We start from the raw sequence: 19,242 nt of genomic DNA on the forward strand, positions 1-19,242 counted from the left end.
GACAAGTAATTTGAAATGTAATTACTTTTGTATCAGTTTTTTTATTCACTGTTTTAAGGTAATCTATTTCATATCAGAATATTTTAAAAAGCTATCACAACTAAATGTACAAATATAAAAGCTACGATACATTTTGTATAAATATTTTAAGAATGAATAATTGAAAGCTGTATAAGCTTTATTTTCCTTTAAATTTTCTTTTGGGATTCTTTATAATGACACCTATGTTTTGTTTGTAAGCAATGCTAAAGTTTAAGCATATTATCCCCTTGTTTTTCTTACATTTCTCTTTTACTTTCAGGAATTTAAATGAAAGCTTCTTGGAAGGAATTCAATTTATGCCTGAATTTAAGGACCCCTATCATAAAAGGTACGTAGAATCTTATAAAACTCCGCAACAAATTTTCTGAAAAACAACCCGTTGAATGTTTTCATGCTCTGTAGATAACTGGGCTAATATTTACCAAGTATGTAGAACATCCACTTTTGATTACTTTAACTTTGGCTTAATTGTTCCCTTAAACGGGCGTTCTATGGATACCCATCCGTTAAAGATTAAATGTTAGACTTGATTGTTAAACTATGTGGGTATATGTAAATTTTCTAGGCGTTGTGGTTAAGCCACTGCCAGAGGCATGTACCTGTTTGATGAGGGTGGTAAGAGAATAGCAAAATTTGAAATTGATACTGACTTTAATAGCTCTAGATGCTGTAACTGTAGATGAAAACAGTACAGGACCAATCCGTAATTTATCATTGTCTAGCGTGCATGATTAATCCATCAAAGGAACTGACACAATCATGACGTTTCGAAAGGAGGGAGGTCCATTTTTTACAGGAGACTAATTTACAAACTCAAGTCCTAATGCACACATAACGCAGATCTATCGAATCGCCTTACGACATTTTTATATCATATATCCCGGGCTTTGGATAGTTTTATTATTTCGAATAAAATATACCTAATAAACCGTCTCTGTGCTTTTCTAACCGGTATTACTTCTAAACTAAGTGGTAGGAAGCTTATTAAAGATATATGTTTTAGTACATACATTATACAAAGTTCGAGAAAACTTCTTAAAGCAAGTAAATCAAACTTAGACTGTTGTGAAGTTGTTAAACATACCCTTCCCTTAGGACTTTGCAGTCGAAATTAAGTTGTTTGTACAAGAATAATGAAAACTAGAGAGAGTTCATATAAATCAACGGAATTAAACTTAAACACGATTCAAGCATTATCGCAGCTTTATGTTTTCGTATAGTGTTCAATGAAAATTGTTATGGGCATCAGGGACCACCAAAGACTGTCTTGTGAAGATTGACACTGTAATTAAATTTCGCGATGAAATAATTTACATTTCCTGTAATCTTTGGAAGATTATAATAAATACTAATAAATTAATTAGTACATATTACTAAAATAAGTTATTTTCAATGTGACAGTCAAAGGGGCTGTAAGGGTATTTTATGCAACGCACTTTTATTCCTGTTTAGAAGACTATGTAGAATGTAATAAAAATAATCAAACAACCCACGGTATTGATTTAGGAGGATACTGTCTGTGCTCGGGAACTAATTCTGTTTGGAGTCCATTATCAGGGAAATGGTGAAACGATACATTTAAAGGAATGACGATGGCTTTGAAAGATATCAGGTATTTTCTTTGGCAACAGTGAATGGTTTCTTTTTCTGTTGGGGCAATAGCTGTGTTGTCATTAATCAACTAAACATATTTATTCAATTCGTATACAAAGATGTAACCAACTCAGGTTCGTGGTTCATTAACTCTGTTCTTTGGCATGTATCAGTTGAACAAATAAGAAAATAAGTCTCCTACTTCCATTTGGAAATAGAACTGTTATGTGGAAATGTTACGTGAGCGAAATTGGTAAAACGCAGGGAATATATTTTATTTACTGTTATTATCCCTAAAGTTATGTAATTACAATATTGAAGAGATGCTCCCCAAAGCGTAGGTGCGATTTAAGAATATTTTTTGTTGAGAATGTGTGAACCTGCATCAAGTTTCATTTTAAGCTTATATTTTATTATCCATATATACATACTCGTATATAAATAAATATTACGTTACCACAAAAATATAACATCCAGAAAGAAGAGATAATTGATTAAGTTCTAGATTTAACGAAAATTTCTCCATTCCAAGATATTAAAACACCCTTTGATCTTTCAATTTATATTTACATATATAAATATTTTCTGGGTTTCACTTTAAACAGTCCAGATCCGCATTCATCAAATATTTAAAGTGACTAAACGGAGATTCGGAGTATCGTGATGCTCGTTTTAAATATATATATCGTAATTCTGGCGAAATTTCCGTACTTTTGTAATAACTAGTACTTGGTAAAACTACTTTTTATGGTATTTAAAAACAAAAATTTATAAACTAAAGGGTTTACCCTTTACGCTGCAACATGCAATCAGTAAATAGCGAAGTTTGTTTGTCTGCTTTGCAATTGTACGGAAATGACATAAATGTCCAGTTCGCCGTAACGATTTAACTTCAAATTAAGTTTGTTTTGAACACGGTTTGGTTACTATCCGAACAGTGTTGATTATCGCCAAATAGACGGACCGGTATAAACTATAGGACACAAAGGACATGCCCCAATAATCTGTTCCTATTAATTCTAATAGTTACAGAGCCGTACACGTCAACCATTTCATTTTTATTGGTAGCTTTAAAATTCGCAGTTTTGCTTCGCTCTACCACCCCAAATGTTTTAAACATTAACAGATGAATAAATGTTGGAAATGAAAACATTGCTTGGGCTGTTAAGACTACATTGATGTTAGTTACACATATTTGTTACTGAAATAAATAATAAAACTACGTACAGTTATGTTTTCTTCATCACTGTGTATGTATACAGTGAAAAAAATGCGTTGTTGCAATAAAATCATCGATTTATTTAGGCTTTGTTCACTATATTGCGGTTAACCTTTTTTTTTAAGTCGAGTCCTAAACTACCCAGCATTCTATCTTGTAAAACAATTTCGTCTCGGTTTCTCTAGTTCAACAAAAATTAGGGGTTAGCAGTGTTCGTTCTTCCAATACGGGTAGAAGCTGCTCGGTAAGCACTCCTAATTCTAAATAAGTTTTTTTTTACATCGAAACCTTAACGTTTATGCTGTTAAGTCGAAAGTTAGGTTGAGTTACATACAGCGTGTCCCCTGATGTATGAAGCGTAAGTGCCATATCTATATGTCGATAGTAAAGTGTACTTCTATATACGATATATATAAATGTTATTAAGATACATTACAATAATCCCAAAATATAAAAAAAAAAACGACAGAATATATCAAATTCTCATCAAACGAAACAATACAAATTGTATATGCTCTTTGGTAACCAATGTTTAACGAAATAATGAATAAATATAAGAAAATTTTTAGAATTAAATCAATTTGATTTTTAATTGGGTTTGCTTCGATTGCAGGCCCATGACGCTGGGCGAAATCGGCTGTTTCATGAGCCACTTCAATATTTGGAAGGAGGCAAGTAAACGTCCCGTAATTGCTTACGCAAACTCTAATTACTTTATTTACTACCACGCAGATAGTCGCTAATGGCTACGAGAACACCCTCGTCCTGGAGGATGACATCCGTTTCGAGCCCTTCTTCAGGCTGAAGGTTGCGAAGTTGATGGAGGAATTAAGGGGGATGCCGGAGTGGGACTTGGTGTAAGTTAAATCTACTTTAAATTTCCTAATGTGTTAAAATATGCCACGGAATTTTATTACTACTTTCAGACCTGTTATGTTGAATTCGATGTTAAGCCATATTTCTGGATAAACGCAGACGGCACAAACTTTCTCGAATAGATCGAGGGAAACTGACAGACAAGTCTTTTAATAGTTCTATTTACCTTAGGTGAGGCTGTGTGCGTTTACCTACGTGTACTATTTTGATTTCGTTCTTGGAATAACCGTGCTCTAGACACCTGGGTAACTGAAATGAATCGAGTCGTTATTATTTTGATGTTAAAATTACCTAAATGTTTCTATAATACATAATTGTATTGTTAAATTCCACATATGTTCCTAACATCTAGCATTCCACAAGCAAAATTGTCGTTGTTTAACACAAAAGTATTTTAAATATTCTTAATACCTGCTCTTTAGCCTTTAAATAAAACAATAAGCTTCGAATTATAATTTGGAAATAGAAGATCCTTTAAAACTTCTACGCCACTGGATTTTTTACTTGAAAAAACTGCCCAGAAGCCTTTCCATATAAGCCAAAAATTTGCTTAACTAGTAGATACTTTTCCAACCGGATATAAAACAATCCTTTTAAATTGACCGGGACCGACCTATATAGCTCTATACTTCTAACATCGATGGTGTTGGTAGCTTTTAACTTTTAGTGCAGAGGCTTGTACTTTTATTGTCAGCATAGGCGACCCAACCCCATGATACGTGCTTAAAAAAATCCATTTCCCGAAACGGAAATTAAAATTCGTTTGCTTTTACCCGTGGCATTGGCAGGGTATGAGAAATTACGAGTATATACTGTAAAATTGACAGCTTCCTTTGTGTTTGGGAACATATTTATTTGAATTTTGTATCTACTGAAGTATGTTTTGCACGTTAAAAGCACAAAACGTCTAAATAAATGGGAAAATATATTTTTTTTATTCTTCGAGTGCAAAAAATATCAAACAGGAGAAGCAGGGTCTAATACGAATATAAAGTTTTTCATGGTTGTTTCGGGAATATGATACAATCACAGCTGAAAGTAAATGGAACTGTTAAATAGTGTGAACTTTGTGAAAAAAAAAACAGTATTGTATTAGGTTGCAATAAAACGGAGTTCAGTTTAGAAACCAATTTATAATTTAACTACAACAGAATTTAAAAAAATGTGTTTGACAGTCTGTAATTCAAAAACTTTACCAAACAAAGACAAAAGGAAATATAATTTAAACTGCTCCTAATAATTATTTCTAATATTATTCTGTGGTGCTCATACAAAATCGTCAAAGCGGATGTAATATTTCACTTTCGCTCCTTCTTCCTAGCGGCAAAAAAAATCGTTCCATTAAATTGTACCTGTCCAACCGCGACAGGAAACATATTTTATTGGAAGCAGCTGCCTCTGCATATTATAAAGCGAACGGAAGGGCGGGAAGGACACGAAAGGGACAGTTTCGGTTGTTTCTCGAAGGAGAAATGTCCTTGCGTTCCTATGAAGCGAAGGAGGTGTCGAAAGCATAGGGAGGAAATCACACCTGCACCGTAAAAAATAAATCTACGCGGAATAAAAATATAATTTAGCCAGATATACGAGTGATTTAGACCGTGCGGGACGCGACGTGAAATTTACGACTCTTTTGGCATTTCGCTCGTTTTTCACTCGTCTTGAAATCAAAATCTACAACACGTTGCAGATAATTTCTAAGAAATTACAAATAAAATAAAATACACGATGCAACTGTAAATCAGATGCAAGCTAAGTAGGAGCGATTATTGTTTGTTATAATTTAGTTGATGAAAATATGCGACAAAAAAGTCAGAACAATAAAAGATATTCATTTGACCATCTTGGTAACATTAAGATAAACCGTTGGCAGGAAGAGGACTCCCCGACTGACTTTCTCAAAAATACTTTCGCTATTTAAAACCTTGTTGACGTGTCCAGCGTATTATTACGTCGTGGCCAAAGGGAGATGAAAAATGAACGGAATATGAAGCAGGCCATGAATTTCATATCACGATGCCTACGTGATATGAAACACATCACTTGGCCTAATATGTGGTTATAAATTATCTTACTGCGAATATGGCCAGATTCCTGGTTTAAACAGAACACTAGATTTTTCAATTAAATTAAAACAAAATACGTTGAAGGTTTATTTGCACCGGATGTAATAATAAGGTTTCAACATTTTTAATTTGGTTTGTTTCACATCGGAATGTCTATTTGTGAAATATGACGTTTAAATTCAATAATGTCTGCACGTGAACGATCGAAGAGCCTTGTTCAAGTAGATGCCGAAGGAGGTAGAAGCTAATTGATTTTATTTCTTTTAGTCTTTCGCTAAATATATATATTATGTATACAATCGTTTCAAAATAGTCCAATTCAATAAGCCTTTAAATCGAAATTTTGGTCAACTTGCCTGAATTTTTAATATGAGTTAGTTTGAGGAATGTTATAACAATAAGTGGCAGTAGTTTTCTGTTGAATCTCCGGCCAAGGGTGAAAATAGATAAAACAAAGATAACTCAAAACAGGTAAGGGCTAGAAAAAAAAGTTTCGTATAAAAGTTGTTAAACATACAATTCTACATAAAAATGGCATCTTGACTTTTTCTTGTACTATTAAAATTAACAGAGTCAGGGAGGCTAGAAGTTAAGGGAAGATTTCAGAAATTTAAAAAAATCATAAGCAGAAAAATGAGTGAATTTTGTAATTTTTTTTTCGATCTACTCTAAAAAATGTAACTTTTCTTTTCAGAGAAATAGATATATTTTTTAATTTTTAATAAGAAAGTTACTTATAACAATTTCAAATTTGTTGTTCACCCCCCTAAAAAGAGATTTTAACGAAAACCTCGAAACAGGTCAATTTAATTTTATCAATTTGTTTACGTAAATCATATATTTAATTCTTTTGAGTAAATGATTTTTTTATAAATAAAAAATAAGGGTAGTAACCCCCAAACACGGAATTACTTGCGAAATATTTGTTTTTTATCATATCATAAGTAATTTCCATTTTGTTTCATTTCCAAATATTGATTAAAACCCCAGAAATTTAGAAAAAACTGTTTGGGGGGCGAACTTTGAGGGTGTATTTCACACCGTAAATATGTTTTTCCGCCGCTAAAAAGAATACGTGTCTCTTTACATTTTTTAGAGTAGATTGAAAAAAAATACAAAATTCATTCGTTTTTCTGCTTGTTATGATTTTTTTAAATTTCTGAAATCTTCCCTTAACTTCTAACCTCCATAACTCTGTTAATTTTAATAGTACAAGAAAAAGTCAAGATGCCATTTTTATGTAGAATTGATTCATATTTTGTGTGCAAACAGTTCTGTTATAGAATTCTACCTGCTATTAATAAACGGTTTCAACAGCCACGGCGAAGTCTAAAAAAAATATTTATCATAGCTATCTTGACAACTTGCCCTACATATTTCAAAATGTCGCTCGACTGATAAATTGCGTTTTTCTTTCAGGGTGGCATAATTCCGTATCTATTAAGCCAGTGTTTTTTATACCTACCTAATGTTTTTTAGAACATAAGCTAAGTACATCGACCCGCTGAACAGAGTAAATCTGCAAACTTGCAACAAGTTGGTAGATTTTGTTAGTTAAGTTTGCCGACGAGACATGGGATAATAGTTTTTAACTTATTGGGACTACGTATTTGGGAAAGTTACACAAAGTTTGAATTCTCAAACCTCAAGTCGACCTCAAAGTCTGCGGGAGCTCGATATAGCGTCTAAAATATGTGTAAATTACACGGATTCGGCCTCTGTGGCCTAAATGAACTTGATGCGCACGGTCATCAATTGAATTTGCTGAAATTTAATATTAAAAGTTTTTTTGTCTGAAATAATCTTTCAGACCGCTTTACTATAATCCATAACATGATTGTTATTTAAATTTAAATTTAAATATGTCTCCTTGAAAGATTTACTTTATTTTTAGACTTTTTATGACCTCTCTTTTGCAAATGGAAAACTATTTGTAGATCGACGATGACGGGGCGCTTCTTAATTTCAGATATCTGGGGCGAAAGCGACTCCAGGAGAACGACGAGCCCTGGGTCGAGGGATCCGATCAGTTAGTGAAGGTCGGCTATTCTTATTGGACCTTAGGCTACGTGCTCAGCTCGAGTGGGGCAAGAAAACTGTTAGACGCCGATCCGCTGTCGCGGTTGGTGCCGGTCGATGAGTATTTGCCCATTTTATTCGACAAGCATCCTCAGGACAGCTGGAAGAAACACTTCTCTCGACGGGACCTGGTGGCTTTCTCGGCGGCCCCTTTGCTGCTCTATCCCACGCATTATACCGGCGACAAGGGGTATATCAGCGACACCGAGGATTCGGTTATCATCCCAGAAGTTCTGAGTAGCGCCAGAGACGATCTTTAACAACACTCGAGGTGTTTTATGGTACGTAATTTTTTTTCTCTGTGGCAAATAACGTCGAGCTGGAAGTTGTGGAACGTTAATACATTTTTCATGAAGTGTGTGCAATGTTCTTTGTCAAATCCCTTATGTTTTATAAAATATTCTCCAATTTTAGTAAAAATAACTTCAAATACTGATATTTGGTAAACAATATATTGGATCTAGTACGTTATAATATTCGATGTACACTATAAAAACCTTACCACAAAGAAATGTTGACTTAACATTTTATGTGGCAGAAGATCAAATATGACAACACTAGTGTTTTTATCACCTTCAAAAGCTTTCCTGTGCCAAATTTCAGTACAATATATTGTTTTTTGCAGGCCATATAGTTAAAATTTGATTTAAAAATATCATATTTGATGTACCCTACCTCATAAACAAAACACCCATTGTCCATACGAAAAAAACTTATTTTTTGATGTTGTAGCTATCGGATTTATCGTTCGATTTTTATAAATACCCTGTATTTTACGAGTTGACTAAAGCGTTGTTGTTTATTAGAAAATAAAAAAAATTAAAACAATCAATAAAACACAGAGATGTGTTTGCCCGTCGACTTTAATATGTATTTTTTTTTTAATTTTAAAACTACCTAACGTGAAAAACTTTAGGGTGAACATCATCAGCCGAAGTGCAAACTTATCACTTCACCTTTTTTTTCGATCTTCAATTCCATCCATAATCTGTTTGCTGACATGTTTGTTTTCTTTGTTAGCGAATCCTTTGTTCTTTTGATTCCACTGTTGCTAACAGTTTAGATTAACTTAAAACGTGTTTGGAACCATGTGATGAAAAACTAAAAAAATTGCTAATGACGGTTACTTCTCTTTAAGAGTATTGTTCTGCCAATTTCCTACTAATGGAAAAACTAATTAGTTTAATTAAACACAATTTCTTTTTAAACTTTGTACATTTCATACATTAATTCTTACACTCGAGCATTCATTTGTTTATTAGCATTCATCTACATCTTAAACGAACTTATTCAAAGGAAAACTTGAGCTGTAATGTCAACCTTAATCTATTTCCGGTACATTGCGAAGTTTTATCTCCCGTTTAAAATCATTTCATGGGTCGTCGAACTGAAAGGTAGTTATTTCATGATAGCAACTAAAATATTTGCTTCTCGTCCATAACTTTAGGCATTTATTAGAAACCGTTATTTAATTAATATTCGTTTAGGGAAACTTTAATCTCCATAAAAACATGTTTTATCATCAAGGAGTGTTTGTAGGAAATTTTTATTTTACTGCGACATTTTAAGTTTCTACGTGAGGTGGATTTTAATTTAGAATAAATGATTGTTCATATTTTCCTCACCATTATTAAATTTTTCTACATCGAATTTTCATTCCATCCTTGTTACAAATTTGTTACAAGGAACATGGAATGGTGATAGAAAGAATAATAATTATTCATAATGTAGTAAATGTTATTGTGAACCCTCTTGTGTTTTTTGTATTTCAAAAAGATCTTTTTATCTGTGGGCGCAGAAAAAGTACAAAATTCCATGCTGTAGAAATTGTAGACCAATGATGACTTTACATTACACCGTTTTTAAAATGCGATGATGCAAAGAAATTGTCTTTATTAAAAATTGGTTTCGTGATTTCGATTCATTAATCTTTTTTATGGCAAACGAATTATGAAGCAATATTATTATATTTTAACAAAAATTAGATGTTTTTTCGGAATTTTTTAAGGTCCATATTTGATATTACAACTCTCCAAGAAAACAAGTTTTCAAACGATACATGAAACTATTTTTAGCTATTCTAAGAAGCTCTTTCGATCTCTGGACATTTTGAAATGAGGAATTGAAGATATTTATATAGAAATTACTGGAAAATTTCAGACAGAAGGAATATTTTCCTTGCGGGTTCTAATAATAATTCGTGTATACGAAACATTCCGTAATGTAAGTGAGAGACAAAGAAAAATTTTAGTAATAAAAGCGGCGAGGTGACGGAGCCCCGGAATTTAAGACGATAAATATCCAGGGATATGCCTGCTACAAAATCAGTGGAATATAATCTCTAAAAAATAATGAAAAGATCTGAGTTATGGCGTGGATTATGCTATGAACAGTGACAAGATTAGACGTATCTTATACACATCTCAATGCAGACTGTCTCAAAATATAGTGTAGGAAAACAGGCAGAGAAAGAAAACAGGGAATGTCTTTTTAATACTATTGTAACCACGATACAAGGGGTTTACAATATTTCGTTGCTTTTCTAAGTTATAATTAAGGTAAAGAAAATAATAGAGGCACACCGCGTAATTTCCAAAACCGAAATATTTTCCACGTTTAATGATACCTCTCCCTTTATTAATGTCCGAGTATCATGAAACACGCGAGGCGGAGTTAAAAAAAAAATCTGATTAGAGCACAATCTGTTCAATACGGAATATCCATTCTGTTAGAAAAGGAAATACAGAGGTATAAAACCGGAATGGAAGCATTTCGTTGTGTCACTATTGTGATTGAGTTAGTTTTTAATTTGGGCAGGCGTGCATTGCTGTTAGCCTTTCCATTAAGCATCCAATCTACCGAAACTCTTTTTAATGAGGATTTTCCGTTGCCGAAAAAAATGCTGTTCACCTCAAATTGCTAGCAACTATAATAATTACAATAACTATGCAGGCAAATGATATCCAGTCGTTTATAGTAGTTTAATTAATTTGTTATTAACATTTTAGTGCAAAAAGACGCGTTTTTTAAATTTTTTGCTTAGAAAACCAAAACTACTAGAGCAATCTCAAATGGAAAAGTTGTAGGAAATTAAATTTCGAAGAATATGAGCGATTCGATCGGTTCAAGTGCATGTTTCATCCATTTCGCTGCATTTTAACGAAAACTTGAAATATACGTTTTATAGTATTTTACTTCTAGTTTTGAAAACCGATATTAGAATTAAAATCGGACCATTTTTAAGGCAAGCAGACTCCTATCAAAAAATGCATAACAAATCTGAAATAGCAATTGCGCAAAAACTAATGGTCCGACAGCGCCTGCCTTTTGCACACTTAAAGCTGATATAATTTTCTACTTCTGTGCCAAATTTCAGCTCTTAATCTTCATAAATGACATAAAGTTATGAATTTTTGAAAGAAATGCCGAATTTTCCGGATTTTCTCCAGTTCTAATCAACCGATCGAACCGCTGGACCTCTCATTCTCATTCGAAATTTAATTTCCTACAACTTTTCCATTTACGGAATTGAGATTGCTCTACTAGTTTCGGTTTTATAAGCAAAAAACTACAAAAAACGCGATTTTTTGCACTAAAATGTTAATAACAAATTAATTAATGAAAGTTGCGAGTCGAAAACAAATCAGAGTATATCTGATGATGGCACAGGTGATATGCTGTTAGTATTTTTGACACACAAAAAACCTATATTGACTGGCCTATTATACCCCTCATCAAAGCAGAACAGGCAGGCGGACATTGTAGTTGTGTTTTTGGCATCATATTTATTTTACTCGTCATTTAAAATACCGTTATAAATATTACATGAGTTTTTTTTAGAAAGTAGGTTAAGAAGAACGTTATAAAAAAACGAGAAAATGATCCCTGTTTGTTGAGGAGCCAGCAATAAAAATACGGGGCCGGCAATTATTTCCTCACTGAATCTGCCAAATGAGGTAATCAACTTTTTACCGCAAAAAGCTAGGTCGGATCGGTTCCGTTTTTTTGCGACTCGTAAAACAGGCAGGCCGTTATCATTTCTTGATTGAATCCTAGACTAGAGACGGGCTTCGTTAATTTCCCAATTGCAATAATTAATTCTTTTCCTATGGCTTCCCTTTTTGCTGTGAGCTAATATATAGGTATATTTTTTATTCAATCTTAAGACCGCCCTAGACGTTTAACCAAGTTTTTTTTAATAACGTAAGTTGAAGAATGTTATATAGACTTCAGAATTTTAATTTAACTAAATTATCGCGTAATTTTGTTCTCACGTATAAACCTCGTCCCCATCGGTAAAAAAGTGGTGAAATATATTATTAATTGAATGTTCAATTGTGTAGGTATAGTAAAGAATCAGACTCGTCTGTAACTAATCAAAAACAGCCTGATGGGGAATTAATGGGATTAAATTGAAAGTAACGGGCATCAGGTTGACAAATTGTGGATCTTGTTGCGGTGTCCTCTTATAATTCGCCAGAAGAAAACAAACTCCCGCCTATCTTTCACTGTCGCAAGTCGTCTAACATTAATCTTCTTTGTAGCCGAGAAACCTGGTTCCCTGCATTTACTTGAGGTGTAAGAAAAACAGCGTGTAGGTGGTGTCTCCTGTTCGTTTGCGTCTTACTTCCACAGACCTCGCTTTGTTCATAAAAAAATTTCCGTCTAGTTTTAATTTCATATCTTTAAAGTTTAATGATATAATAAATTTTAAATATACATCCTTCATAAATGTTACAAGCCACGTGATCCTAGACCATAGGCAACCGACATTGTACTACTGGAACTGTCAACTAAAAATCACTAAATCCTCGCGTCACTAATAGTAATAATTTGTTTCTAATGAACAGTAACGAACAATTGAGCCTATTTTCGAGATAATGTATCATCAAACGATTTATTTGTTCATAAAAGTGCATACTTTTAATATAATATTCATTGGAATTGTCAGAGGTTACTTATATAGCAAAATATATTATTGTTTTAGGTAACTGATTGCTTTAGAACCTGATTCAATTTATCACATTTGATTTGAAATAACTGCTATACGAAAAATGTAAAAATTATATTGTAACAAATACGTGCTACAACAGCACAAAGTTTAAAATTATGCAGACACAAATCATTTTTATGTAATAAACTTGCTTTTAGAGACCTACGCACGTAATGGGAATGTGAAACTACGCAAAGCGCTTTACTGGACCTATAAATTTCACGAAAGCCACTTTTTTCTGTTTAAATGAGTTTAACAATTATTTATGTTTAATCGTCTGCATTGCCTTACATTCTAGCCATTTCAGAAATCACATTTTCATACATATACTAATCATATTTTAATTCTCGCCAAATGTACACTTATAACATTGCAGGCAAAAGCAGTATTCTGGTTGAGCGTTCAAGGAAATTCGAATTAACAATGTTTAAGGAAACGACAAGCGTTTGCTTTATTAATTGTCAAAGTTTGAACTTCTGTGTAATTTCATAAATGTAATAATTTTCTTTGCACGCAAATTTTCATTAGCAAATGTTTGATATAGTTACAACAAGGCGGAATGTTTTAGTAAACTTTTAATTTAAACGATGTTGTTTTCGACACACCTTAACTTTCAAACTAAATGTTGCTTGCTGCTATTTCTCGTAAAACAGTTGCGGTATAGATCAACAGATCGATAATTCCCTCAATTAATTTGTAGTTGAACAATGTTTTAATTACATTAACAGTTTTCTAATTAAGGTTATTGCAGCCTATTGTAGAGATAAAAGAGAAATTTATCCAACGAAGCAGCGAACTGTTGCTGTAATGCACTCCTGTCGAAGCGCTCGATAAAAGAATAAATTTATTCCGTGCTTTGTAAATTTAAAAAAATACACGGTTCTGTTAATGGCTATATCAGAATTAACGTTGATGACTGTTAGCTGTTGTGTAAATCAGTTTTGACTTAATTAAGTTTCAAAGAGATTGGGCTCATCTGCATTAAAATTCAATTTGTTCAGACTTAGTTCGATATTGCGGTGGTGTCGCTTTTGATTGATTTTAAAAATTTCGACGTCAAAACAAGTGTTGCTGGAACCTTAAAGTGCACATAGAACTTTTCCAGTGACACTTTAATTATTATTAATTGTAAGATGCATTCATTACGTTTATTTGTGTTTTAGGAAATAACGGCCATCAACTCTAGTCTTCTGGTTAATTGCTATCATCCAATCTTGGTACAATCGACCTTGGATGTCTAGTTACTTTGCATAGTGCCATTTAGTTTAATATAATTTGTTTGCTTTAAATTTAAGCGTTGCTATTTGTTTGTGATTACACCGAGGCTTTAGCCATGAATAAAAATTGATTAACCTTGATTTTTTTGTCATGACTGTCAGTTATTAACTTTGTCTTGAAACTTTTACAATTTAAGAATTTAAGAATTGCATGCATATGGTAGTGTACACTAATAAGAAAAACCGCCATTATAATACACATCATCTTGGTCCTATTCCTTGGTCCTATCCTTGGTCCTTGGTTCCTATTGGTCGATTTCCCTCAGTGTAGGTTTTGCCATTGTTTTTTATATTCGTTCAAGTACAAGAAGTGCCTTATATTTATAGATCTATGTGCAAGAGCAGTTGCTGATAATTCTAGATGTAATGTTTGATGTATAAAACTATAGTTGTATTTCTCTTTTTTAACTTTTTTTAATAACATAGTAAACTTTCAAGATTTGTCTTTAATTCCTCCCCCCTAACATGATCCCAAATAACGTTCGACCAATCTAGGGGATAATTATTCTAAATTTACACCAGATGTAATCTATGTAAAAAAACTAACTTCATCTAACATAACCTTACATAAAAATCTATCTATCTGCATAGTCAGGTAAGTTTTTATTCTGTTAAAAATGAAAAAATTACCTGACCTAGGTACTCTTGATTTTATGTAGAAATTATTTGTGTGGAGTAATACTAGGTAAATATTTTTTCCCCGAAAACTATATTCGACCGCACAAAAACTAACTTCCCTCTGAAATAGCGAAGGTAGGAGAAATTTTGTGGAGTTTTGACCAATTTCTACAAATAATTACCCAACTTTCTATGTGCGACAGGTTTTCAAAAACTTGCAGAGTTACGTAACGTCGAGAAAATGTTATAGGAACTTGCTAATGAATAAAATTCATATAATAGTTTTTCACATTATTTTTTTATGTCGCGCTAAATAATGACAGACCAATTTACTATTCGCTCTAGGTATCAGTTACAGAATTCCCACAATCAGCCGCAAAAATATAAAGTTCAGACTTGGTTATTTGATTTGAGAGTGGTACATTTTTTGCTAATACTATCAGGGCTTCGTCTGCAAAGTTTTACTCTTTTAAAAAACCCGAATCCCTACTTAGAGCTAGTTCTAGTAGATTATCGACATTTCTTGACGCCCTTACTACATACACCAGGAAAATTAGCGAAAATAAAAGAGAAACTCGAAAAAAGTCCTATCCGCGAGATTGTTGTAAAATTGTCTAAAGGAACATAATACAGGACATCTCCCATCTCGTGGGTCAATAACTTGTATTAGCTAACTTTTCTATTTAAACAAATAAGTGAGGAAAACAGCTTTTTCACGAATGTATGAATCATTACTATGGAAAATATGTACTTTACAGCACTACACTTTCTCTAAACTGACAGATAAATAGGTCTTTTTTAAATATGCTACAATTTATTTTTTATTGTTTTAGATAATTCTTCAAAATATGCCAATAATATTATTACTGGCATCCAGCCGTCTGCCAATATATTCAATATAATTATTGTTTATATCACAAGAGGCACAACGTTACGTATATAAGCCAGGTTATCGAAACCAAATAAAAGTGGTCTCGTGGCTCAAAGCGTTACGCGTTGTCCTACTAATCTAAAGGTTCGGGGTTCGATCCCTGATGAGGTATGGTTTTTTTTCAATTAATATAATATTTCGAATGCAATTTTCCATCGTTCACATTTCAAGACAAATATTTCTGCACCAGTTGCTGGTCGCGAAGTTAATAATTTCTCACAGTGTTGCCAAATATCTGTTGATTCGAGGCGCGCTAGATCGCTTGTTAAATTCTGCCAGAAAATCGTGAAATATAAAATACAGATAAGTAGGTATAGACCAAGCAAATTAAATTTTTACTCGAAAAAAGTCCTATCCGCTAGATTATTGTAAAATTGTCTAAAGGAACGTAATACAAGATATATCTCGTCTCGTGGGTCAATAACTTGTATTAGCTAACTTTTCTATTTAAACAAATAAGTGAAGAAAACAGCTTTTTTCTTCAAGCGTATAATAATACTTATATTATATAGCGCAACACCTCCTTTAGAAGCAGCATATTGTTTAACTAGTACAAATATTTTTAATTTTTTAACTAGTAAAAAAATGTAACAATGTGTAGGTAAGTATCCTAGCAACGAATTAAAGATTCAAGAAGCTTTGACGTTTCATTAAGTGTCAGTTGAAATTTGATGTCGCGTCGGGTCGTTTTTAAAATGTCTGAAGAAATGCAGTGCACACCACCAGAATTACTGGAAATTGCAAATACATCAGTGGCNTCCTCACTTATTTGTTTAAATAGAAAAGTTAGCTAATAAAAGTTTTTGACTCGCGAGATGAGAGATGTCTTGTATTATGTTCCTTTAGACGACAATTTTACAATAATCTCGCGGATAGGACTTTTTTCGAGTAAAAATTTAATTTGCTTGGTCTAAAAACCGCCATTCAGGCTAGTGACATGGGCGGATGTGAAAATATGAATAGTTATTAGGCCCAGCAGCGATTTGCTTTGTTACAAGGGCCCCAATACACGATCGGTTTTGTCGTTGATGCGTGCGGTATCTCTATACATCATTAGCTGCTTTGAATTCTCGGATGTATTCCGATGTCCTCGTTCACGTTTTCAGAAATGTGTGCTTTAATATTACCCATAATCTCAATACAATCACAAGACAGTTATCACAAAAATTAACTGCAAAAAAATTGAGATCATAGCATCTATCTTATCCTTTTATCACCAGCTATCTTTGGTTATTTATCGCCTTACGAAAGAGACCGGTTCCTAAAAATGTAACGACTATAATTCAATTTTACAGCGGAGATAAGAAACACGAAGGATACAAAACAACTCCCCCATTAATCATTGCCTCCAAATGGATTAAACTGGGCAAATAGAATAGCGAATATCCTGAAAATGCATTAGTTTAATATTAGCTGGCGGCCGTGGCAAGAGAGGATATTAAATCTTATACAACCTACATCGTTCCCTGATTCCGTAGTAAAATGATTTCTGTACCTCGATTATCCCTTAACTTCTAGCCTCCTTAACTCTGTTAATTTTAATAGTAGAAGAAAAAATCAATAGATCGTTTATGTAAAATTGTATGCTCTTTTATACGGAACTTTTTTTTCCAGCTCTTACCCCTTTTGAGTTATCTTGAAAAAACGCTTTATTCTATTTTGTTCATTGCCGACCGGGGGTTGAAAATCAAATTACTGTAACTTATTGTTATAATATGCCTCAAACTAACTTATATCAAAAGTTCAAGTAAGTTGACCACTATTGTGATTTAAAAACCCTTTAAATTGGACCACCACTTTGAACAACCTTTTTAAGAATCAAATTGTCAACTTTTGGTTAGTAATACACTTGAAACAATACCTACGTTGAATACACTAAATGGCAACAGTGTATCGTCCTCGTTACAACATCACCGATGTTTAAAATTTCTTCCAACTTCAGCGCATTCTGCGCTGATTATACAGGGTGCCCCACTAAGGCCGGCGAGGTACGATATTTAGGAAAGTACAGGCTCTAGAACTTCGGGAAAGAAATTTTGATGAATAAATCAACCAAGAGATATCACTGGAACTAATTTTCAAGTTCGTAGCTTGGACGCTCGGGGGCGCAATCTACATACCAAAACATAGAGTTGAATTTTTCTCAGAAATGTTTCCTATTCAGGTATATTAAATAGTACAAATAGAGACAGCCGGATTCATTGCGCATAACTTTTGTTATTGACATTTTGGCCTATATCTCGGGAAAGGGTGGGGGAAGCCCCTAATATCTGATCAGAAAAATACATTTTTTTTAAGAATTGGCTCATCAAAAGCCCATAGTGTTATACCTTGTTGGTAAGGTATTTTCATGCTTTATCTCGTGGTGAATGCGTAATGTCATTTACGTCAATATGGAAACCTATAGGTGGCGTTATTTCAAAAGAAAGCCGTTTTATGGATTTTTTGACGATTTTTCCTGTCCTGCATCTTGTTTCCCTCAAACGACCCTCAGCCTCTCTAAGACTGTTAAATTTGGGCATAGAACAAGCTTCATCGCAATTACATATATTCGAGAATTAGAGATAAAGTATCAGGACATTAAAAAATATTGACTATATTGCAAAAAATGGAATTTATCAAGATTTAACCCCCAAAGCATGTTAGCCTCTATCTATGTATGTATTAAGATTTTAAGTTTTGTCTAAAAAAAAAATCACAAAAAACTCCACGTACTCCTTTAATGTTTTCTGTATTTTTTTTCGCTTTATAATAATTGAAGGTAATATTTCTTTGTCGCTATAAGATAAATAAAAAAACTGATTAATCCACGCTCATCAGTTCTGGAGGATCATCAATTAAACAAATGACCGTAAATTTATCTCAGCGCTTTAAGCAGTTGAGTTTTATTTAAAATGAAACGCCTTTCCTTCATTTGCGAAGTGGAGGCGTTTTTAAGAAATTAGGGTTTTTTATGATTATCCGCCAAAGAATAAANACAGCACTATACTTTCTCTAAACTGACAGATAAATAGGTCTTTTTTAAATATGCAACAATTTATTTTTTATTGTTTTTGATAATTCTTCAAAATATGCCAAATAATATTATTACTGGCATCCTGCCGTATGCCAATATATTCATTATAATTATTGTTTATATCACAAGAGGCACAACGTTACGTATATAAGCCAGGTTATCGAAACTAAATAGACGTGGTATTGTGGCCTAAAGCGTTACGTGTTGTCCTACTAATCTAAAGGTTCGGTGTTCGATCCCTGATGAGGTATGGTTTTTTTTCAATTATTATAATATTTCGAATGTAATTTTCTATCGTCCAGATTTCAAGACAAATATTTCCGCACCAGTTCCTGGTCACGAAGTGAATAATTTCTCACCGTGTCGCCAAATATCTGCTGATTCGATGCGCGCTAGATTGCTTGTAGTCCAGTTGGTAGAGGTTGGGCGTGTGTCAAACCATGATAACCCGGAAATAACTACACAGGTCTACTTTAAATGATGAGTACAATAACAGGCTAATTTGCTGACAAAGTATTTTATCAGGAAAAAA

The 19,242-nt window shown here is 33.2% G+C and overlaps 2 protein-coding genes across 2 annotated transcripts in view; one reads left to right on the forward strand and one right to left on the reverse strand.

Moving 5' to 3' along the window:
• LOC108915660 (glycosyltransferase 25 family member) overlaps window positions 1-14,562 on the forward strand; it is a 34,216-nt gene extending 19,654 nt beyond the window's left edge. Inside the window, exons 4-8 of the mRNA XM_018721756.1 lie at window positions 302-370; window positions 3,468-3,525; window positions 3,587-3,711; window positions 7,766-8,156; window positions 14,032-14,562. Coding sequence (XP_018577272.1) covers window positions 302-370; window positions 3,468-3,525; window positions 3,587-3,711; window positions 7,766-8,135 — 622 coding nt within the window. The 3' untranslated portion in view covers window positions 8,136-8,156; window positions 14,032-14,562. The remainder of the gene's footprint in view (window positions 1-301; window positions 371-3,467; window positions 3,526-3,586; window positions 3,712-7,765; window positions 8,157-14,031) is intronic.
• LOC108915661 (octopamine receptor beta-2R-like) overlaps window positions 1-19,242 on the reverse strand; it is a 99,861-nt gene that overhangs the window by 3,834 nt on the left and 76,785 nt on the right. The gene's annotated exons all lie outside the window — the stretch shown is intronic.

The sequence above is a fragment of the Anoplophora glabripennis genome, unplaced genomic scaffold, assembly GCF_000390285.2.
Source record: "Anoplophora glabripennis isolate ALB-LARVAE unplaced genomic scaffold, Agla_2.0 scaffold766, whole genome shotgun sequence".
Lineage (NCBI taxonomy): Eukaryota > Metazoa > Arthropoda > Insecta > Coleoptera > Cerambycidae > Anoplophora > Anoplophora glabripennis.